Genomic DNA, 25,375 nt, shown 5'->3' with positions numbered 1-25,375 from the left:
GTAACACATAAGAGAAAGATATAAAGTTTTTTCTGTAGCTTTGGATTCTGTTTGCAAATCATCCATTTATTTTCACTTTAATAAGAACTATAAATTAATAAAACATTTTAATTTATTTAAAACACAATCAAATTTCAATCAATGACTTACTAGACACAGTTAAGCACACTCTCATACAGTAAATATTTTTTGAATAATTTCCCACCTACAAAGTTCATCACACTTACTATTAAGCAATGTTAGTCTCTTGAGTAGCTTCATTTATTGGAGTTATATCTTTACCCAGAGTTTCCATTTCTTCTTCCTTCTTCCTTCTTTTATAACGTTTTCGAAGAGGACTTAGAGAATAAGGAATTAGAAATTAGTCTGGGCCTGTTTTTTCATGTGAACACAAAATCAGAGAGCCTATGACCTTATTTCTAGACTTTTCAAACTGCATAGGGCCCTTCTTTTCCTGAGTAGTTTAGGCTTTCTTTTAACCCAGCTCTTTCTTTAGGATTAAATGATAACCAGAATAGTCAACATTGTGGATCAAATATAGTTATCTACATAGAAATAATTCAGCACTTGATGGTTGATAGAGTTTGGTTGGCACAAGAAAATTTTTCAGGTCAAGTCATTTTACAAAGTAGACTGATAAGCATTATGTACTGTGTAAACCAGAAATAGTACAGAATTGGGAACTGACATTTAAAAAAACCAAAAGAGTAAAGGTAACTTCTGAATGTACCAATTAAGCTTCTAAATCATTAATTGAGAAATGATTTAGATATTTTAGGTGTGATGCAATTTTCTTGCTTAAAATTATTCAAATTTAATGTAATAAAGCAGGTTATTTCTCAGCTCTGATCAACCGATGTTTTGCCTGAAACCTGACATCATAAAACACCAACCTACCAAAGAAGATAAAATTAAAAATGTCTTTCCACTTTAGAGTTAGAAAGAATCCTATGGATGATCTTGTTTAGCCCTCTTATTTTACAAAAACAAACAAAAAAAAATTGAGGTGTTAAAATATGAAGACATTTGTCCAAGGTCTCAAAGATATTTAACGGCACAGCTGGGACAAAAATCATAGACTCCAAATAGGTAGGCTAGTGTTTTTCTCTTACTTTGGAACTTCCTTCCCCAAATTTTGTGAACAAAAGGAATTATGAGATACCTTTTCTGCTATGTACAATAGCTCAGACTTAAATGTAATAGCTCAGAAGACTAGACTAGCTTCTCAAGAAAATAAGATAGGAAAAAATGCCTTTTTAGCATATGTAATAGTAGTTCTGATCTGAAAAAAAAACTGATGAGTTTCTTCCAATAGGATTTCAATTTAGAACTGTATCAAGCCACTCTATGCCTTAGAGGAAAAGCAAAACATTTCTTGATTCCCAAAATAGTGTTATATAATGAAAAGTGAGAGACAGGAAAAACATAGTAAGCATCTTTTGTAGTTAAATGCATTACTTTAATGTGGCCAAACAAAAAAAGTTGTTTTTTTTTCCTGTTCATTATTTTTATATTTTAAAGTTATAGAATCATTGTACAGAGTAAGCAAAAAAAAAAAGTGCTTTTATTTTTGCTTAGTCTTATTTAGCCTACTAACAAACACACAAAATATGACTTCAGGACTAAATCATTGCCTTCTGTTTAACTAGATGTATACAAATTCTCTTTAAATTATAATAATTTTGTTCAGTAAAATAATAAAAATCATAGATATATGTTTTATTATAAATAACTTTATACATCAGTATAAATGATGGAAAACTTCAAAAAGTGGATCTATTTAAATCAGAGAAAGAGAGAAGGAAGGGAAAAAGAAATAAAACAATTAGCAAGATATAACTTCTTAGTCATCTGAAAGTATTAGGTTCTTAAAAATACTTACTGACAGCATGTGCAGACACTGACCACCAGAATGATAAAAATCACCATAACTGCTATCAAACAAATCACCAAAATATGTCCTCTGTCTCCTCTTAGGTAAAATAAGTCAACTCTCTCACATCTTGCCCCAGCATAGCCTTCATCACAGCTATAAAATAAAACAAGAAGAGAGCAACAGGGTAAAAAATACAGGATATTTAAGGGTCTCTATTATTTCTTTTATGAAGAAACTAACATTAATTTCATTACTTGTAATTACAAAAACAAAAAAGAATACAACTCCTTAAAAAAAGTTGTATACTACTGAGTTCACAAATTATTTCACTTTCTTTGCTTTGCTGAAAATTTGTCATCACTTGAACATTATTAATAACAAGTCTAATATACATAAACAGAGATAATGACAATTTACTAAAATTTATCTTGAAATTTGAGATTCTGAGTTTGAAAGGGAGGCAATGATAAAATTCCCTCCTCAGTATTCTAAGGGTTTAAATACTTCCATGACAAGGAATTTGCAAATCCCCAGAATTTCCCATTTCATCTTAGGGCAATACTAGCATTCTCTCATTATGGTACTGTTTTATATAATCAAACATGCAAATGTTTTCAAAGTTCATGGCCCCAAGCCCAACATCAGAACCTCTCCATAAATGCTATTTCTACTGAGTAATCTTTCTCTCTCACCCTGTAACTTTTACCTGTTGGATTCTAGTTCTGTTTGGGGGATCGCAGATTAGGTAAATATTCTTCTATTCATAACCTCCCCAATTACTTACCCAAATACACAATAGGACCTGTCCTCTCTAGTTCCTTTATTGGATCTTCGAAGGCCATGTTTTCACGTGTTCCCCATTCCATTCACTCTACGTGGCCTCCGTTTCTCACGGCCCTCACAAAGTGGGGTGACTAGAAATCAGCAAGCTCCCCAAGAATCATCTGACTGCACACAGCACAGTGAGGACATTACTTTCCTCATCCTCTCAATTCTCTATCAATATAGTCTTATGCATCAAGGCAACTCAGCAGGTCCTCCCAAGTCTCTGAGTGTTGGAGATTTAATAATGTTCCCCACAAAAGGCATGTTCACATCCCAAACACTGGTTCTGTCAGTGTGAACTCACTGTAAATAATATATAAATAAGATGCTACTTCAGTTAAGCTGTGGTCTAACTGAATCAGGTTGGGCTGTAATGTGGGTTGCTAGAGCCTTTGATAAGCAGAATGCAATTCAGACAGAGAGAGAGAGATGCCACAGGGAGCAGCCAGAAGCTGAAAGTCAACAAAACCCAGGACAGAAAGGAGAAGACACTGCCAAGTGCATTGCAATCTAGTCTCTGAAATCAACAGCCAATAAATTCCTGTGGTTTAAGCCAACCCAGTGTATATAGTACTTGTTTCAACAGTCGAGAATCTAAAACACTGAGGTTACAGTTATGAATCTGTTTCACCAACCTGATACTTATGCGAGTGACATTCAGTGTTCCAAAGGCTCAGTGATTTAGGAACTATCCACAGTGCTCTCTGAATTATGTCTAAAGCAAAAAGGTACATAAAATTTTTGCCTGATGATATTTTAAAACCAAAATTGCAGGTTGTAACATCAGTGCCTAAGTACTAACAAATATTTCATCTTTATTCTACTCAGAAGCATTCAAAACACAAAGAGATTCTGGGCATATAGAGTATATAATTATTTAAATCTTAGAAAGAGGAAATTCTACTTCTTGAAATGGTCTCTCAACAACTCCATTTTTCTTTAAGATAGGATCTACTGCCAGCATTTTCTATAGGTTATGTTTGGATAGAATCAAAGCAGGTAATTCCCACAAAGCCAATATGTCTCACATAAGGAGATCTCTTAATGCCAATATTATTGCTGAAACTATGCCTCAAAACAAACAAGCTCAGTAACAACCATCTGTTGAAAGGTGAGGCTTAATGCAAGCAAAGGAGAAAGACGCTCAATGCCATCTATTGTAAAAGCACCCCTGGGTGAATGAGAGAATATTGCTTCCTGCAATATTGCTGGGTATTTTCATTCCATGGTCAAAAGAACAGAGAGAGCTTAGAAATACAGCAAAGTGTCAAAAACCTGCTGCACATAGGACTGGAACTGGAAAAAAGTCTCTTTTAATTGCATATGTGGGAGGGAGGCTTTTTTCAAAGGCTGTAATTAAAATCCTAAAAATATAGACTCTCCCAATTAGCTTAAATGTTTCTCTAACAAGTTTGCTAAATATGGCATTTTTTGAAAAAAAAAAACAATAGCTCTGCCTATAAAATGCACAGCAATTACTTGCTTCTCTTTTCGAATGTTTTTCTAATTATCAGCTCTGTGGCAGCGGCTTCACTACACTTTTTAAATTTAATTTCTCAGTAAGCAGTACTTCCTATAAGTTACAACCCAATGACGTCATGGTAGAAGGTCAAACCCTGACAAAACAGGTATGATAGCTCTTACGTTATTTCACTCCTCATCAAACCAGCAGCACATACGCTGATGGTCATGGCCATTCCGTGCCTTACGACTGAATGTGCCCCTTATGTGGTAGAGAAAGAGAGAAAGGGAGCAAAATCCTAGTGAGAGTTTAAGAAATGTCAAATGGATGTATTAATGGGTTTTGTTTAACAAACATTTATAAAACAAAATTTTAAAAATCATTAATCTTAATTTAAAATGATTTTTAAAGATGCCCATGATCCTCAAGGGCTCTGCAAAATCGACGTTTTAGAACTCCTATTCTGAAATAGTCATCAGACACTGTTCTAAGAGCTTTATAAGTATTAACCCAATTGATTGTTAAAACAAATTTGGCAGGTTGACTCCCAAAATCATGCTTGTAACCACTATACAACATTGTTTAAATGAGCTGAGATGCATAAAGGAATGAAAGCTGTGTATCTGGAAACAAATAATCCCTGCCACAAGAAAACACTGATAGGGCGGGCCGCGGTGGCTCAGCGGGCAAGAGTGCTTGCCTGCCATGCCGGAGGACCCCGGTTCGATTCCCGGCCCCAGCCCATGTAAAAAACAAACAAACAAACAAAATATAATAAAGATGTTTCCCTTTCTTCCTCCCTTCCATCTTTCCTTCCCTTCCTCCCTCTCTCTAAAAAAAAAAAAAAAAAAAAAAAAGAAAACACTGATAAAACTAACAGGGGCGTTGGGGGTGCAAGTGCAGTTTGTGGTAGAATTCTCACCTGCCATGCAGGACACCCTGGTTCGGTTCCCTGCCCATGCATTTCCCAAACAAACAAACAAGCAAACGAACAAAATTCAGCAAATGGTGTTGCAATAAGGAGATACTCACGTGGAAAAAGAATGAAATGTGACCCCTGCCACAAAGCATAAAAAAAAAAGAGAGAAGAAAAAAACACTAATGGGGGGTTTGTATTATGTGAAATGCACTTTAGTTTTTCATGTAAAAACAAACTCCAACCCAATGAAGTCAAGGTAGAATATCAAACCTTAGCTTAACAGGTATGGTTGCTCTCATATTATTTCACTTCTCATCAGATGAGTAGCACATATGCTGATGGTTATTGACATTCAAGGCCTTACAAATGAATGTGCATATAGTAGAGGAAGAGAGAAAGGGAGAAAACGCCTATGATCCCAAGCAAAAAGAAGTATTTCTGGTTTTCCAAGATGATATAGTCACCAACAGAAAGGTAGTTTTAACTGAATTCTTGCTGTACCAACCAACCAAATGGTCAGACCCAACTTGAACAACCTCCCATTTGTCTCATTGGTACAATTTATAGAATACTTATGCTATTCTGGGTACTCTAAGTGGTTTATATGCGTTATTTTGCTTAATCTTCAAAGTTGAGAGGCAGGTATTATTATCTCCTTTTAAAAATGATAATGCTTATGCTCACAAAAGATAACATCCATTGTTAACATTGCTTATAATTGATAGAAACAAAATCTTAACTTATGTCTACCTGCCTCCAAAATCTGTACCTAATCCCGCTGCTCCTCTGCTTCCCATTAGTTCTGTATCTTCACCACTAAGAACGGCTTCCTGGTTCAGATTAAAGCTTTGTTTTAACATTTAGCATAACATTAGACAGACCATGCAAGAGACACTCATTTATTTATTCATGAGTCATTTCTTGTGCACCTAGTAAATTCTAGGTACTGTACTTGGCACTGGAACACAAAAACGGATACGTCATGAGCCCTGCCCTGTAGGACCTCACAGTCATGGAAGGGACATTCCAGTACAATAGTTATGCTCCAGTGGGATAGGAGCTTTTATAAAAGTGTGACAAGATCGCAGAGGAGGGGCATCTAATTCACACTGGGTGTATGTGTGGGAAGAAGCCAACAAAGGTAACCAGGAGGAGCTGATGTTTGAGTTACCTCTTAAGATATCAGTGAGAATAAGTTTCCAGGTTATGAAAAAAGCTTGTAAAATAGACTGTGAAAAGGAATGCCGTATTTTAGAGGAACATTTGGAGACTTGGTAAAAGATACATCTAGAAAGGAAGACCAGGATCAAAGGGGCTATGGAGGTCAAGGAAATGAGTTTTAAAGTCAAATGCAGGTGACTAGCTGTGGATTCATCTTAGGCATGTAGATTACACATTATGATTTTTATTTCAGAAAGTAGTGATATTAAAGAACAGAAAATCCTCAGAGACATAGGGACCAGTTGAAAAATCTACTGGGTTAAAAGGCATCCATATTTTTAAAACTCAATATATACTCCCAAGCCAATGAGCAAACAGATGAAATGAAGTGGAAAAAAAAAGTCAGCTTTAGCCTACCCAACACACAAACAACACAATTTTCCTTACATTAGTATCACTTACCCTTCTCCAGGATATATTTATTTATTTATTTTTAATTTTTTTCAGGATATATTTATTTTTAAAATTAAACTTAATTATAATTAAATTTTGAAGAAGTTGATGACCTTTAAAAGTTACAAGGTTAGGGATGGAATCACCATCTGAGATTCTTATGAAAACAGTTGTATATTGGGAAACTAGGCAAAAGAACACAAACATTCTGTGAAATTTTAGGTAAAAATTATACTTTAAGAATCACCTGCTCCTCTGTGTGGAAAGGTCCCAGACAGCACCTTAGGAGGACATCTCTTTAGAAAAAAATGAATATTAAAAAGATTGTTTGTGCCTGAGTAAAATTAAACTTGGACACTCAGTCTACTGAGGGTGGGAAAGAAAACTTTTCTCCCAACTCCCTGCTGTATTAAACAGAGTTTGCAAACTCTATTTTTAAATTGGACTGATTTCCTTGCATTTAACTCACATACTCCAAAAGTAGCTTTTAATTTGGCATATCTTTATTCATGTTTACATTAAGTGTGAACTACCTAAACATATGCCAGAAGGATTATTTTCCATTGAACCATCCAGGAGATTATTTGAGCGGAAAAGCATTCTTAGCACTGGACAGAAACAGTTTTGCTTGCATAAGTCAGCAGAGGACATGGTCCAGCCTAGAGGTGGACATGGACTCTCACATGCTCATATTTCAGCAAGAAAGTGTGCGTCAGTTTCTCCATAAGTAGTTGTGGGACGGGCCCTTACATGAGTGACTGGGACAGGCCATGCTGCATCCCCACAGATAGCATGGTTAACTCAGACTTTCCAGCCCAGTCAGGCTACAGGCCAGCACCCTTCTGCACCCTTTTGCCTGCTGGCTCAGGGAGCTCTACTTACACACAGGATGGTGTCTGCTCCGCCACGACGAACCGGCATCTCCCTTTGATGCAGTAATGCTTGTATTGTTTGGGGCACCTGGAGAAGTGGCCTCTCCGCTTTGACTGTGTGGTAGTAGCTGAGAAATGAGGAAAAGCTCAGTAAATAAACCCATTTTTAAAGTACTTTTGCAGATAAAATTATTTTCCTACCTTTGCTGCCAGTTTTGCTGTAGAATATACTCCAATCTCTTTCTCCTCCCCTTCCACACTGGGACAAAAGTTAGACTTTTGTAACTCCAAAATTACTCTACAGATTGGGTAATGAGGGTTATGATGGGAAAGTTTCATATTTGTAATTAAGATTTGTGTCCAACCTAGCTCTCAGAAACTCTGATGTTTAAAGGATAAAAACATAGATATGGCAAAAGAGAAGACCATTCTCACCAGGAAGATTATCTGCTTATGGCATTGAAAATATAGAAGGACTTTTTTCTTTACCTCTCTTCTCTTCTCTTTTCTCTCAAACTTAAACACTTAAATAACATTTACTGAGTTCCAGTGCTCATCTATATACTTTACATACCTTAATTCATTTAATGTTCATAATAGCCTTTTGAGGTAACCTCCATTCTAATCTCCATTTTATGGATGAGCAAAATAAAACACAGAGATTAAGTAAACTCCCAAAACACCAAACTGCTAGTAAGCAGTAGAACTGGTACTTGAACCCAGCAGCCTTACCCCAAAGCCCATGAACTGGGTTGATGTGCTCTGATTGCATCATGACAAGTTCTCTCCATGGAGAAGGAGGAAAATAAGGGAATCTTCATGCCTAGAAATTCAGTCTTGAACCGATTTCCTCCTCTTACCATTTTAGAGCCTTGATTTCCTAATTTTTCAACTGGAGCCTATATATGTAACTATTACCCCATCACGCCAAAGGGATTGCCAAGCGAAACAATACAGAAATACTAACTAGTTGTTTCAGCTCTTGAATCAAAGCCAAAATGCGCTCACAGCTATTGAAAACAACTAACTGGCCAGCTCCAGCCCTGGACCCAGATTTGTATGTTTATGATACAACAGCATCTGGGACTCAAACAACAGTGGTGTCAGATAGACCATAACATGTTTCCTTCAGAAAGGCACCTCACACTAGGCTTGGCACAGCACCGGGCAGCCCAATGACATTAAATAATCCTTTTATTAATAGCAATGACTACTGAATTTCTTAATCAGTCTTATAAATTGTGTACATATGTTTGTTCAGGGCCACCAGAAAAGGAATACCAATGGGCTTTGGAGGATCTATACAAAGCAAATTCCTGTGATGCCAGGTCAATCTACAGAGTCTGAGGAGTGGCAGAATGTTGCTTTGGAACTGGCTGATCTGGTTTTGGTCAGTGACTTGGTTATAACCCGTTCTGACTGCTTGTACTTGCCAGATGTTTGCTCCTGTGGATGACAATCCATTGGACTCTTATCAGAAGGATTGGAATTTCTCCCAGAAATAACTGCAAAGGGTGGCAAAGGCAAACACATGTGTATTTTGGCAAATAAACTGGAAATCAATGCCATTTATTGAGTGGTTTCTATTTCCAGAGCCCTGTAACAAGCATTGAAAATCAACAAAGAAATAAGGGATATGCTATCCCATATCTAAAGTGATGCAAGAGAACAAATTAAAAATAATAAGTAACCAATCAGTAGCTACAACCATAGTCATCATACAAACAGTTATAGTGCATCAAAAAGTGGAAAGAACACTAGATGAGGAGTTATGAAATTAGTGTTTAATCTTCAGCTCTGCCTCTCCTTAGCTGTATTCATCTGGGTAAGATAATCAAGTTCTCTAACACTCAGTTTCCTCATTTGTAAACGAAAATTATAACATCTACCTTAAACAGCTGCTGAGAGCTCAAATAAAAAAATAGAGAAGTTCTAAACAGAGTGTCTGGAACAATAAATGCCCAATGAGCTTATTCTAGAATCTTGAAAATTTTTGGCAATTTTAAGAGAATTCTTGTATAGGCATAAATAATGCTCAGCTCTTCAGGGAAAAACTGGAATATGTAAATTTTATGAGAAGGCGAACAAGCAATCGAATTACAGAGAACGTCAAGTGCCAAGCCACAGAGCTGGGACCATGCAGGTCTAATGCAGAGGATGAGAGTCAGAAGGTTCATGAAGAGAAGCAGCCAAATTATGACTGGGGATGAGTGTTACAGACTTTGAATACCAGTAGGCTGAAGTGTTTACACTTGAAATACAAGGCAGGAGAGATCTGGTAAAGGGTTTTATAGATTAAATAAGATAATATATGTATAAAGGTGCTTTAAACTGTGAAGCACTCTTTCAATATATTAGATTGGAGAGTACTGTTTAGATTAGAGAAGCAATCTGCAAGGAGAAGAAGAAAACCAAGATATCCCTGAGCTATGCAGACACGTGATGAGGGCAAGGTGATGAATTTAAGAGACAGCAAGTCTTAGTGAAAGATTTTATATGCTCAAGGAAGACCTCTCCTACTTTGCAGAGCATACCTGCTTTTAAATATAAACCATATGGTTCTGTATCCTGAGCTATACTAATATGTTTATCACTGTACCCCTTTAAATGAAGCTGACCTTTTAATAAGTGCCATACCAAGTGTGATACCAAATAGCTGCTTAACCAGCAGGTGGATGCAGTGACTTCATTGTTCTTGGTTGATCCAAGCAGCACAAATCCATGCCAGGAAAATGGTTGCCAAGGCCACTTTTGATCTCTCACAGAGTCCCCTGCTTTGCCAAATAGATATGCGCTTAAATATTCCCAGCATTATTTGGACTATAAAACCATTCCATGCCACGAAGCAGAAAATATCCAGTGATTTCCCTATGGAAATTTAAAACTTTAGAAGAAAAATAAATCACTTATACTGCCACAACCAAAAAAACAAAAAACATTCTTCTCTTTTCTTGTTGTAATGAGAGCTTATCAGCATCTCCCACCTTGCAAACTGTACCTAAAACTCCACTTGCTTTTCATCTAGTATTCATGAAGATCGCATTATTTGAAAACTGAACAACGATGAAACCTAACATTTTCTACCAATCACAGGCCTGATGATATAGGGCTGGGAACTGTACAGTTCTTCCAGAGATTTTTATCAAGAAAAAGGAAAAATTCCTATGACAAAAGAAGGAATAGTCCCATGTATTGTGCTTCTCTGTGTTGAGAAATGAATGGTATGGTCTTGAAAATGTAACAACCTCAAAGATTCCCTGATATTGGGGATGGTGGAAGTTAATTGATTTTTTTTACTCCCACCTTACTCTTTTCCAAACCACATTTCCCAAACCAAAGCATTCCTTTGAGAGTGAGTTTGCCCCACGAACTTTCACTAGAAAACTACATCCACTAGTGGGTCATTTGGCAGCAACATAATGTCCTAAGTGGATGATGGGCATCATAGGTAAATGGAACACAAGATGCCAAAGTTTCTAAAGCCAATTAAATAAGTCACTCAGGTTACGACAGGTCACAAATGATTCTAAGACTTGGCAAAAGAGATGGGAAGCAAAGATATTTTCCTTAGATACTATGGGCAGTTAGACAAGAAGTGGCCATCTTCCTTAGATCACATTGGTAGTTAGATGTGAAGAGGGCAATTCTCTCAGACTAAATTAAGGTAGAGGAATGTAGCAGACACCCAAACAACTGAATTTTATTATGGAATTTTCCTCTGTTTTTTGGATTCTTTGATTATGACATAGAATGGTGCATTGAGCTTGCTATACATGAATATTCTCCCTTACTCTCAAGATAAAACATTAGCTTTGTGATACCTTTGTGATAAAAACTCTTCATAATTGATACATTGGGTTTATTTTTCATAAACCTACACTTATTCCAACAGTGATCATTATAACTCTATTTAATGATTTTGTGACATTAATATTGGCAGCTTTATTCTGAAATCTATACTAAAGTAATACTACAAGTATTACAACAGTGCAAGCACAAAACTTCCTGGTGTCTCTAAACTCTTGGTCTCTTATGTATCTATGTAAGAGATTTAAAGGGGGATATGCTAAATTCTGAAAGAAAAGTCCCAAAAATGTTAACTGAGAGAGAGAGAAAGGAAAGCACATAACTATACATTGATCTTCCCGCACAGGTTCCTCTGACCTAAAAAACAAAGAGTTAGTGCAAAGAGAGATAAGCGGTCATAACAGAATTCAGGGAACAGTTTCTCCCTGGGTTATGCAGTGGAGCTTAAGTCATGACTATTCTCATCCTTGGCTTCCAGACTTCTTCCCAATAGGGGTTTCCTCACTTTACAAACTTCTTAAGTTAAAAGGTGAGGAAGAAAGTTCTATACGTTTTTAAGTTTATTTTCCCTCTGATTTTTCCAGCTTCCTGAGACAAGGGAATGTATTCATGGTGCCCTTGAACAGTGGAAGATTTAGAAATTTATTGTAATTAAGGATTCCCATTTTTCTTATATCCAATGTCATTTTCTATAGAAATGTGAAAGGAGTGTTTGTTCCAGGAAAAGAGAATAAATCTCACAGATGTATTTGTTAACCCTTTCTGTGCTACTGGGGCACACTTACATGGGGAGAGGGGGGCAGACAATGAGGCCAGATCAGCATGTTTTTAACCAAGGGGCCAGGCTGACCATTTCTGAGCTACAGGAGTGGAGCTCTACTTTGAGCTGTCCTTTTTCATTCTACTTCTTTAAAGGAAAAGAAAAAGAATCCAGTATTAACAAGGCTGTGTTTGTGTTTTTTAATTATTTATAAATAGAAAACAAACCAACAGTAATGGATAGGAAGAAAATTTCTATTTTTTTAAATTTTTCAAGAGTGCATGATATAGAATTCTTTATATATGATGGCTCCTTTGCTCATTATCCCTTGCGGTTCTTCCCTGCTTTCCATTTCTCAGCTCCCAAAGCAAATACCATAAAGTGGGTTGGAAATTTATTGGTTCATGGTTTGAGGTTAGGACAGATCCAAAATCTGAGACATCAGCATGGCAATGCTTTCTCCCTGAAAACTGGCATTCTAGGACTGGCTGCCGACCACCCCTGGTTCTTCGCTTTTCTGTCCCATGTCAATGGAAGAGAATCTCCTTTCTCTTCCAGGTTTCATTGACTTTCAGCTTCTGGCTACTCCCCATGGCTTCCTATTGGTGTACAATTTCCTTTGCTCATAAGTACTTCAGGCATATTGAATTACAGCCCACGCTCACTCAGTTTGGGCACACATTAACATCTTTAAAGGTCCTAATCACAAATGGATTCACACCCACAGGACCAGGTGTTGGGAACTGAACATGCTTTTTGTGAAGAACATGATTCAGTCTCCAATACTTTCATCTCCCCAACCTCTAAATTTTGCAATGCTTTCCTTTCTTCTCCTTTCATGCTCTCTCCCTGGGTGATCTCATCAAGTCTCCTAGCTTTAAAAACATCTTTATGTTAACAATTCCAAAATTTATTTTTCCATCCCAAGTCTCTTCCCTCAACACTAACTGTGCAACTGACATCTGCACTTGGATATCTAACTGGAATTTCAACTTAATATTTGCGAAATGGAATGCCTGAGTTTTTCTTTTCAAGCCTGTTCTTTCCACATATCAGTAAATAGTATCTCTAACCTTTCTGTAACACAGGCCAAAAATCTTGAAGTCATTTTGAATTCTTTCTCTCGTATTCCACACCCAATTTATCTTATTGGCTATATTCAAAGTATATGCAGATTCATTCCACCATTACAACTACCCTTGTCTAAGCCCAAATCACCTCTAGACTGGAAATAGTATCCATGACAACAACCTCCAACTGATCTCCTACTTCCTGTTTATGCCCTTTAACTGTCTAGTCTGCACACAGAAACCAGAGTGATGCCATTAAAGCTCACCCAGAGTAAAAGCAAGTCTTTATAACCCTTGGCAACGATCCCCATGACATGGCCTATTCCCATTAACTCCCTGACTTCATCTTTGACCATTTATTCATTGCTGCATCCTTGGCACCTTGAATAGCTCCTGTCGCATGGGTAGGTATTCCTAAGGATTAGTGGAATGAATCCCTAACTCATGATAGAAAATGGCAAACTGAAATGGAATTCTTAGAGATATGGGCTAGTTGAGAACCAAAGCCTAGAATCATTTAGAAATGAGAAGGACCCCTAAATATCACCTGATTCTTCGTTTTTCAGGTTTCAAACCAAGTCTATGAATGCTCATATGACTTGTTTCAAGGTTATACAATTGCCAGTACAGATGATCTGTTCTGTTCCACATTAATTCCTTTTTCAAGAACATATTGTTGCTATTTGTACTTTCAGGCAATTATTTTTTTCAGGATTTCCCTTATATACTTGGCATTTTGATCTTTCCTTCTGTTTCTAAGTAGTTAAGTATGGTGTTTAGCAACACAAACTCAAGAGCAAGTCTCTCTAAATTCATGTTGGGCTATGCCACTTACTAGGGCGACAGTGAACAAATAACTTAATTTCTCTGTGCCTCAATTTCTTCATCTGAAAAAGGGAACATGAAGGAACATCATAGGATTGAATTAATATACGCAAAACACTTAGAATAGTACTTGCCACATAGCAGAAGTTCAATAAATGAGGAATGCTATTATTTTCATTAAAAAGTATAATTTTTCATGTTGACGCTGTGCCTTATTGTATAAACTTATAATAAAATAAAATAGAAAAAGAAGGAAGGGTAAAGGGCAGAGAAGAAAGAAAGGGATAAGGGAGGAAGGGAGGGAGAAAGGAAATTTATTCAAAAAGTCTAATTAATTTTAATGCGGTCATCATATTAGAACAGGCCCATTGAGCTTAGATTCTGAAAAGCCAAGTTTAAATACATTTAACAGAGACCTCCTGCTTTTTTAGCTGAGATTATAAGGCAATGCAGTTATTTTTAGCCTGCTAACATGGAGGAACACTGATAATATGAATGCTACTCTTAATACCACAAAAGTTTGGAAGCCCAAGGTAAATTAAATGACCAAAAAAAATTTTGATCAACATTTTCAAAATCATATCAATGGGATGGTGCAATGGTGGATGAGTGGCAGGTCTCTGCCATGCTGGAGACCTGAGTTCATTTCCTAGTACTGGTCCATGTGAAAAAAGAAAGAAATAAAAAAAGAAAAATCAAATCAATGAATTTACACCATCTTTGAAGTTGCTTTTTAAAAATAGGCTATTATGGGAGGGCCATGTGGCTCAGTGGCAGAGTTCTCACCTGCTGTGCCAGAGACCCAGGTTTGATTCCCAGTGCCTGCTCATGTAAAAAAAAAAAAAAAAAAAGCTACTAGAAGTGAAAAGAAAAATAAACCAAAGAACAAATTATATTTCTGTTTATTTCTGTCTTTTCACTTGATTCCTCAGCATTGCCCAAAATACAGTCATGTTTAAGTCTGTCTCCTCTCCATATTCAGGTAACATTTCTCAAATAGGAAAAAATACAACTATACTTCTAAGCCCATTTGCAAAAGCATTCTACACTGAGCACAAAAAAAAATACAAAACCTTCATTTGAGATGAAAATATCATTTTAGTTCTTAAACAAACTCTAATCCCCTGCCAAATCATTAATATAATTGTGTTTTAAATGGGCTATTGATTTTATTAAAAGTGCCATAAGATTTAGAATGTAGACATAAACTTCTAAATGATAGTGAAAAGGAGAAGAAACAGAAATGATAGTGAGAAAAAAGCATTAGAGATCAATAGATTTGGCTCTTTACAAAAGCTGCAGACAGAAAGCAGAAAACACACGCACAAAAAGAATTACATGGGCCTTGTTCATAGGCCCATGTCTGAGAAAGGAAGTTCTGACTGAGGAAAATTCTATGGGCAACATTCAGAGAAAGTTACAGATTTAACTGGGTGAAAAAAAAATAACACTACATCCTCATCAATCCTCCAGAGTAGAACTGGAGATGAATGTAAAAGCCTAAAAATTCTGTTAATTATGCAAAAGAAGTGTTCTGATTTAGAAACTAAAGATAGACATCATATTTTGGCATCTCTACCGTCCCTGGGAAATTGCCTTTGAAACAATGGCTGACTACTGTGTACAGTGGCTGTTATGCATATGGCACACTGGCACGTTATGCGAGGCATCATATGACTGAGCATTACTATCGGAGACATTGGAGACGGGAAGGTCTTCATCCTACGGATACAATCTTGAAAGAGGAAATTTTGGTGCTAAAAGGGAACAGCTACCTGAGGTAGCACAATGGCTTGGAGTGGGGGCTAGGGATTGTTCTGTTCAGGGATTTTCCCAGACTCCTTTTTAGTCGTACAGTATTGTAGAGAAATATAGAAACAGCATCCATTAGTAGCATGTAGAAAAACTAGAAATACATTTAGAATGATGGGGAAGATTTTTTAACACTGTCAGTCATTGGATTATGGAATAATCTCCCAAAGGAAATGTGAAAACTGCCATCATTTAAATCATTTAAAGCCAGACTGTAGAAAAACACACACACAGATAAAGTTGGCCTTGTTCTCCCTACACAGCTGACAAGGCGAACATAAGCATGACACCACTGGGTTCCACAGCCTATGGGCATCTTCCAAGCCACCCATTAGTGTGAAGGAAAAAGGGAAGATTAGACTGGAACTGATGAGTCATATCAGGATGACTTGCACAGTATATTCCTGGCTCAGTTACAGTTTCTCCAGGGTGCTAGGAAAGGAGCACTTAATGCCGAGTCACTTCATATCCATAGTGCAGCTCAGAGACGTTTCCAGGGAATAGAGGAGGCTTTGTTCCACGCCACCCTACTTTGAATTGGCCTGTGTTTTTTTGTTTGTTTGTTTGTTTTTAATCAGAAATAATCCTAGAAGAAGACCAAACCAAACAACCTATATAGGACAGACAGAATCTTAAACCAAGTATCAATAAACTGCAGCCGGTGGGCCAAATCTTATCCAATCTCTGTTTTCCTACATAAAATTTAATTAAATCCACTCATTTGTGTAGTGTCAATGGTTGCTGTTGCACTACAATGGCAGAGTTGAGTAGCTACACAAAGATCACTTGGGCCATGAAGCCTAAAACATTTGTTATCTTACCCTTTACTAAGACTGGCCCTTACCTTAGACTAATAAACTGAAAATATTAATTTAAGCATCTCCAAGGTAAATTTATGTTAAATAATTTCCTTCTTCCCTTCTATTCAATTAGGGAATAGAGAAAAATAATTTAAATTTGAACAGAATATGCCAACTTTCCATGAATCCCGTACAAGATATCACATGCTAGAGTATGGAGCACATCTGTAACATTCAAAATAGTGTAGCTGTTAAAAGTGGAAGCACTAGAATCAGAAAGACCTGAGTTTGAATCTGAGATTTTCCATTTATCAGGTATGTGGCCTTTGATAAATTACGTGGCCTTTCTAGGCTTCACCTTCCTTCCCTTGAAATAAAGTAAAATATATTAACTAGCTCAAAGGGTTCTTATGAGAAATGAAATGAACTACTATATGTAAAACACTTAGCTTAGTGACTGGAACATGAGTAAGTGCTCAAAAAGCTACCTAGTTTTATGATTACTATTATTATCAAAAGATTAATGGAGATCTACTTTATTTCTGAGATTGAATATAAATCTGCTGTGATAGTTAGATTCAGTTGTCAACTTGGCCAGGTGAGCATACCTAATCTTGTTGCTACGGACATAAGCCAATGGTAGTGAACCTCATCTGTTGCCAATTACATCTGCAGTCAGCTAGGAGGCATGTCTGCTGCAATGAGTGACGTTTGACTTAATTGGCTGGTGCTTAAATGAGAGATTGCAACGTAGCACAGCTAAGCAGCTCGGCATTCCTCATCTCAGCACTTGCAGCTCAGCCCAGGCCTTTGGAGATGCAGAAAGAAATCACCCCGGGGAAAGTTGTTGGAACCCAGGGGCCTGGAGAGAAGACCAGCAGAGACCATCCTGTGCCTTCCACATAAGAAAGAACCTCAGTGGAAAGTTAGCTGCCTTTCCTCTGAAGAACCAACAAAATAAATCCCCTTTTATTAAAAGCCATCCGTCTCTGGTGTGTTGCATTCCGGCAGCTAGCAAACTAGAACAGCCGCTAAAACACAAATGGGATCATTGGTTAAGCATTACCTGCACAGTTTTCTCCTGGATGTCCACAGAGAAGGCCCTCAGTTTCAGGTATTCTGGTTGAATTCGCATCTGCCACAACACAGTGGAGGATTACCAGACCTTCAAGTTCAAAACAGAACCAAAAACAAATTTGAAAATGTACTTAATGCAAATTACTCTATCAAAGCCATGACCCACTTATGAAAACAACAAGCTGTGACTTCCATTTCTAAGCCATTTTCCTGTAACAAGGCAGGGGTACACAGATCAACATGTTAAAGCTCAGTGCTAAAGACAGAATTCTTAAGCCAGCATCTAACTTACATTAGATGCTTACATCTAACTTTGCATTAGTGAGAAAAGGAAATGGAAGGGAAGAGAAGGGAGGGGAAAGGAGGTGGCTTGGAAGTTAACTTTTTCTCAATTCAAGCCCTCTTTTTGTCACCTTATAGCCATGTGCCTTAGGGAAATTTATGCAACTTTCCTGTTTCCTTATCAGCAAAGTGAAGATAATTTTATAGACATTGCTGAAAGGATCCAACCAGATAGTATGAAATGCTATTAACACAGTGTCTACCATGTCATCATTGCCCAGTAAAAATTGCTCATTATTCCTGGATGCTCACGGTTGCTTACCCAACTGAATTGAATTGGAGAACACATGTAGTCTAGAAATCACTGGCTATACATATAAAGCTATTATCCAATCAATTCATTTCAGCAAGCATCCATGAGCATCCAGGAATATATGAGCTGGAAAAAACATGCTTTACCCTCAAGTTGTCCCATAGCTACTAAGGCAGATAAGTAATCAACAATAATTAACCATAATATGAACTAATAGCACTATACCTGGAAACAATAGGTATCTTCTAAGTTTAAGAGTCAAATTTTCAAAACAAGTCTTTCAAGAGAGACCTTTTTCTGCCTATGGACTTGGAAGAGACTTCTTGTAAAGAAAGAGGTGGCATCCAATATTGGAAGCAGTGAAGAGAAATGGACACTCAAATCCACTGATGATGGGTCTGATGGTTAGGTTCTGGCATCACTTTGGCCAGGTGATGGTGCCCATTGTCTGCTCAGGCAAGCACTGGCCTATCTTACTGCAAGGATGTTTCATGGCTAGTTAATAGACCAAAGGCTGGTTTATTAAATGATCAGTCAGTTGATTGCAGCTGTGGATTATATTTACAATCAACCAAGGGGGCGTCTCCCATGAATGAAATAATCCAATCAGCTGAGGACTTTTAAGGAAGAAGAGAAAATTTTAACTTCTTCTTCAGCCAGTGAGCCTCTTCTTTAGAGTTTGTGGAGCCCCATCATTGGAGTTGCCAGCAAAACAATGCAAAAACAAAGAAGTGAATGATTATATCCAGTAATTACATTTCTAGTTATTTTTTCCTAAGGGAATAATTCAGTATAAATGAAAACACTTAGCTACAAAAAATACTCTATTGGCGTAGGTTAAAATAAAATCATTAGAAGTTACCTAGTGTGAAAAATAGAGGTTTGATTAAATACACTGAATTATCTTCATACAGTGGAGTGCTATTCCACTATTATGTTGAAATATTAATAAAACATCACAATGTATCTTAAGTAAGAGAAGCATTCAGTATGATCTCTGTGTGAACATCTGCGCATGTATGTCTATTAAAAAAATCCTGATAGATAGATAATCAAAAAGGTGGGCAAGTAGATGAGCACTAATTAGGAATAGATTTTCTTCTTAGTTTTGCTTATTTGCATTCTATTTTTTCTGCAACAAGCACATTTTGTGTTGCAATAAGAAAACAAGTGGTTCAAATTTTTAAAAAATAACTCATAATTTGACCACCCAGTTTCTAGATTTTCACACTTTTTTCTTCTAATACCAGTTACCCCTCCTTTCACACGTAGAACAAACCAGAAACAAACTATTATCTAGGACTTTTCAAGCACAAAAAGAGTATCACTCATCTTCGTAATCCTGATACCTAACACAGGATAAAATGGATATTCAGCAAATGTTGAAAAATTAATCAATTGATAAGCAAAAAGTGTTTCAAATTCAAAAGACCCTTTAGCAATTTCTAGTGGAAAATAATGAAAAATAATTTTTCATTTCTAATATATGGGATTTATTCATAAGGCAGAACCAGGACACCTGACACTAGAGTTAATCTGTTCTAATTAAAAACTCAAACAAACAAGAAAACCCTCTCAATATCATATAGATTCAACATCTGCAAACTAGAAATGGCAATTCCTTCCTTCTCTGGGGGATTGTAAAAACATAATTTACATAACACAAGTAAAAGCATACTGCTTAACATTTAATATACAATTTTGTAAAGAATAATTTAAATACCAGAAGTAAAAGCATACTGCTTAACAACATAATTTACAACTTTTACTCTCATCCTACTCTTTCACACTATCACTTATAATTTAACCCATGATTCCCAAATTTCACCTAAAAAAAGGAGTCTGATTCCATTGAAACGCTGTCTGGGCCCCTGTGACAGGTTGGGGTCTGAGAGTCAGGCCCCTTTCTGCTGAGGCTCACTCTACTTGCAGGTATCGTATCAGTTGACAAAAGAAGGAGGCCATCCTCGGAGAGGGTGCCCCTGGGCAGGGACATCATGGAAACCAGACATCACCTGGAGCACACTTTTCCCTTCTCTCCACCCCAGCAATCTACAGATAATAAGATGGCAGCTTGTGAGCCAAATCTAGCCCGAAGAACCATTCCTTGGTGTGCACAGGCCTTAAAAATTGAATCAAGATAGTTCACATTAAACCTGGATTTTCTGCTTCGATTGAAATGACAAAGGGTCTAGCAAAACAGGTCTGGGAGCTCCTTCTTGACAAGGACTGGCTGTCGGCTCCTTTAAATACCACAGCCCCATTGGGCTTGATTCGCTTATTTCGCTCATTTGACTACCTGGCCCTGACAGGCATTTGACTTTGTGATGTTTCTTAAGTGGCTGGGAAATCAGAGAAACACCCACAAAACCATCTACTAAATACTAAAGACTGCTTCAAAGAGAAAGACATTCCCATTCCATCCACAATTCAACAGATATTTATTACGCATTATGTGTTTGGTACTGGTACAAAGCATTGAGGGTTCAAAAACAACACATATTATCACTAACATGAAGAAGCTCACATTTGGTAAGAAAGACAAACATAAATCCTTAATGTATTGTGTAAAAAGCACAATGACAGAGGTAACACAGGAGTAACACAGAGATTGGAGAATCAGCTCTGCCAAGCAGCAAAGACTCCATAGAGAAAGTGATGTTTATGATGAGTTTTTAATGAGGAATAAGTGATCTTTTAAAGAGTCAGTTAATAGCTTCTAGAAAAAAATTGCATAAACAAGAGAATGTAGTCATAATATATTACTTGGTTTAGCAGTGGACAATATTTACATACTAACAATAATGTTGTCATAAAACAATTAGACCACACACACCTACATGCACAAATTGGTTCTAACTGATTAGTGTTCAAGCTGTGCCACTTAAAAGTTTTCATTATCACCCCTATGCTTAACACACTAGAACTGGGACAGAAAGAAAACTCAATACATATAGTCTAAACCTGACGAGGCAATAAATAGTATTATAAGAAAATTCTTTAACAATATGATGATGAATACCAGAAGAAGCATCTAAAAGAGTCCAAAGTGGTTGCCTCCAAAGAGGTGGGGAGGTAGGAAGGCATGGTGCAAAGATCTGCAACTTTTTTGCGAAAAGCCTTTTGGTATTTTGTTATTTTTTTATGTCTCTCTATATTTATCATTTTGTTAAAATAAGAATTAATTTTTAAAAAGGATGAATAAAGTTGTAGTTAAGAAGACAAACAGTAACACTGGGGAGGTCCTTCTAAACAAAAGTAAAAACTTATAAAAAGACACAGAGTCATGAAATAGCCCAGCTTACCTAGCTCATCTGGAGTGTGAGACAGGTCGTGATGGGGAGGCTGGAACACCGAAGACCAAGTAGGACACAGAAGGTCTATGCGCCCTATAAATTAGTTTTGATTCTATCATTCAGCTAAGACGGTATCACTAAAGAGCTTTAAGTGAAAAGTAAAATAACCATTTTTTTTTCAATTTGAAAAGTTTGCTTTAGTACCAGATTGAAATGCAAGAACTGCATAATAGATTGAAATGCAAGAGTTGGGAAGCAGGGGAAATATTTAGGAGATCATTTTAATAACCTAATTCAGACATACCTAAACCAAGGTGGCAGCATTGACTATGGAGAACAAATGAATATGAGATATTCACAAAGTAAAATAAAAAAGAATTGGTGGCTGTAGAATAGGGTAGGAAATGAGAATAAAAGAGGAGTACTGGCTGGGTGGTGATATCAATCACAAAGATATAAGGTCTACAGGAAGACAAACAGGTTGGGAGGGAGAGAGAAGAGCAGTTTGAGATATTCTCAATTTAAGATGACTGTGGGTCATCCAAGAGATAGTAGATGGATACATAGATCTGGAATTGTGGAACAAAATCAAGACTAGAGATTTTGTATTTTGGAATCATGGAAAATAAGTTGGTAATCAAAGCCATGGGAGCGTATCTCTCAAAAAGCACTGTGAAAAGAAGAAAGTTGATTAAGGACAGAATCTTGGAGAATACCAATATGATACAAACAGAAAGAAAAGGGTCCTCAAGGAGAGACTGAAAAGGAACAGGCACAGAATTAAGAAAGCAGAGTTATTCAAGAAGAAATTGATATATAGTGTAGTAACTAACAGAAAAATGAAAGATAACTGAAAAGTGTGCACTAGATTTGAAAACCAGAAAAGAACTAGTAATATCATGCCAAAGTGGCATGCAGAGTGCAAATAATGTAGACTACCCTTTGAATATGTTGGACTGAGAAAGGAAGGGAACTGATTAGTCAATATGTAACAAAAAAGGGAGTTTTTTTTTTAAACATGAGATATACCTATAAGAAGAAGCCAAGTATAGGAGAAAGGCAATGAATAACCAATAAGAAAAGAAGTCGGAGTTCAGAGTAAAGACAGGAAATTTAGCCTGAAAGGCAGGACCTCTTCTGCAATGTTAGCCCTTTGCGGTCAGAATCAGCCAGTCTGGAAAATAAACTTTTATTTTAAGTGAATGGAAAGTCTTTGAAAAATAAGAGCTTAAACATATTTATATCCTATACATTTTACTTCATTATTTTATATTCTATATGTCTCACAACACTGTTCAAAGAAATCCAAGTTCAGGTCTAAAATGAATGAGAAAACTCGAATGGCTATAATGGATTGCTCAATCTTAGCTCTGTTGACATTTTGCTGCAGATAATTCCTCATTGTGGGAGGCAGTGCATCATAGGATGTTTAGCAGCATTTTGGCCTTTACCCACTAACCAGTAGCATCCCATTTCCCCCACCCCTAACCCCAACCCCTCAGTTGGGAAAATCAAACATGTCTCCAGACATTGATAAATGGCTCTGGGGGAAGGGGAATTGCCCAGATTGAGACCACTGCAATTCTGTCCACTTTGGTTCACACGTATTTATACAAATTATGGTTTTTGTTTTGAATATTATCTTATATTCTGAATCAATTTCAAAACCACAAAGACTCAAATTTGGACTTCCTAAAAATTTTCTTTAGGAAAGGGACCACTATTTTGTGGAATGGTCACAGGGCTTGGTAGTTAATTCACCATCTACCTTGAGCTAAATAACAGGCCATTTTGACTTTTTTCCTCAAGAAAAACCAGGATAACAGGTTCCCTGCTTATCCCATAATCTAGTCCATGAAAATGAAACAAAATAGCGCATTAAAATAATTTTAAATATACATTGATAAAAAGAATTATTGTGTCTTTCAGGAAAAGTATTTTAGAGAAGATGAAAGAAAATAGGGCACTTAAATATGTAAAACAATTAGATTTCCATTCCAAAAGTTCACAAATTATATTAAATTTCAAAATTAGTAAGAAGCTGAGAGATATTAAAATCTAACTATCCCACCAATCAGCTCTCATACCTGGAGAGTTTATCAAGCTCACCTTTAAAATTTCAGTACAAAGACTACATTCCCTTCCAGAGCATCCAGTTTCAGTTAGACCATTTATTCATTCTTTCAGTTGCATTCATTCATTCATTCAAAAAATTATTAATCACCTATTTCTAAAGCCCTGTAAATGTTTCCAAATGTCTGGTTTTGTCTTCCTGTAATTTTCCTCTGTTCTTTGGAATCACCTAGAATAAGTTTGAGCCTCTTTCACAAGACAGATTCTCATATATTTGAAGTCAGCTATCTCCCTGAAAAGCTTTTGTTTCACTTGACATGATCAAGACCTTTTATCAGCCTTGTCATCCTCCCCTAAAAGCAAGGTTGAAATTAAGTGCCATCCTATATGCTCTGGCAAAGACGGAACAGAGAGAGTAGAGCTTGAGCTCCCACGTGGTGGGCACCACATTTTTGGTGATGCAACCTCATAGTATACCACCTATTTTTAACTGTCACATTAAAATTGGATGTTAATCTGATAACAATAAAATGGAACTCCAAAATGTCTAGTACTGCTAGGAGGCATGTGTTTATGGGTTTGTTTGCTCCTGTTCTTCTTATTACTGCTGTTACGTTTTGTTTAATTTTCTTTTTTACCTAAACCAATGTTTTTGCTTTTGTATTTGTTTCTACATTTGTCCCCTTTAAATATTATTGTGTTAGATTTCACCTACCATTATAATCTTTCACAATCTTTTTGTTTTCTGGTTCTTTCATTCAACCTATTATCCATACCTCCTAGCTTCACATGACCTTCAGAATTTCTCAGCTGCATTGAGACAATAAAAACAAAATAAAACAAAAAATACCAAGTTAACTGCACTTGCTAAGTGACTGGAAATGAAGTCTTCTGGGGTGGGGTTTTAAATATCATGAAACGAAAGAAAAAATAAGAGAAAAGAAACCCAATTCTACTTCAGTGAGTCAAAGCTCCATTTACTTTTATGCACTTTGAGGTTCTCAAGTTAAAAATTACAGAATATATTAAAGTATTATCCCCATCAGCCAGCATGGGGGATGAAGTCAGTGGGAACAATACAAGCATTCAAAAAACGCAGCCTGACAAGGAGCATGACACGCTGTCTCAAAGTTACTGCTAATGCTGAGGTAAGCAGCACACCAGCTGGGTCAACTACTTAAAAAGATCACATGTGACCAAGCTAAACAGTCATATATGTTGTATTTGTCTCATCTCTGAGCTGAATTTTCCATTTTTAGAGCCAAGTGCATTTTATACTTTAAAAATAAATATAACATTGTCCTAAAACATTCATTCAACTCTATTCCGATGATTTAGGACATTGTCATAGATGCATGGCAAACCTCAACTTCAGTCTACTATATCGAATCGTTTCTTGTCATATCATAATTCAATTTTAAGATTTGAACCACCCTCCCTGTCCCATTAGAAAATCCAGCTGTAAATCGTATCAGAATTTGTCAACCAAAGAATATAAGTAGAAATTACAAGAATATTTCATTGACAAATCCCTGAAATTTCATTTCTATTAGAGAGAAACGGTAAAAATTAATGGAAAGAAGAATGAGTTTAGGGTCTAATCGAGTTGGATTTGAGTCCTTGATCTACCTTTTAAATACTAGCCATGTGACTAACTTTCTCACCATTGAGCTTCAGGGTCCCTATTCGTAA

The 25,375-nt window shown here is 36.6% G+C and overlaps 1 protein-coding gene across 1 annotated transcript in view; it reads right to left on the bottom strand.

The window, feature by feature from the left end:
• The window catches only part of BTC (betacellulin), a 50,069-nt gene that overhangs the window by 6,959 nt on the left and 17,735 nt on the right, over positions 1–25,375 (bottom strand). Inside the window, exons 2-5 of the mRNA XM_077143165.1 lie at positions 17,709–17,807; positions 7,579–7,696; positions 1,883–2,029; positions 228–338 (exon numbers count right to left, since the gene is read on the bottom strand). Coding sequence (XP_076999280.1) covers positions 230–338; positions 1,883–2,029; positions 7,579–7,696; positions 17,709–17,807 — 473 coding nt within the window. The 3' untranslated portion in view covers positions 228–229. The remainder of the gene's footprint in view (positions 1–227; positions 339–1,882; positions 2,030–7,578; positions 7,697–17,708; positions 17,808–25,375) is intronic.

Source organism: Tamandua tetradactyla, chromosome 24 (assembly GCF_023851605.1).
Source record: "Tamandua tetradactyla isolate mTamTet1 chromosome 24, mTamTet1.pri, whole genome shotgun sequence".
Taxonomy (NCBI): Eukaryota; Metazoa; Chordata; class Mammalia; order Pilosa; family Myrmecophagidae; genus Tamandua; species Tamandua tetradactyla.
The sequence above is the reverse complement of the archived record's forward strand: the minus strand, read 5'-3'. Positions and strand labels throughout refer to the sequence as shown.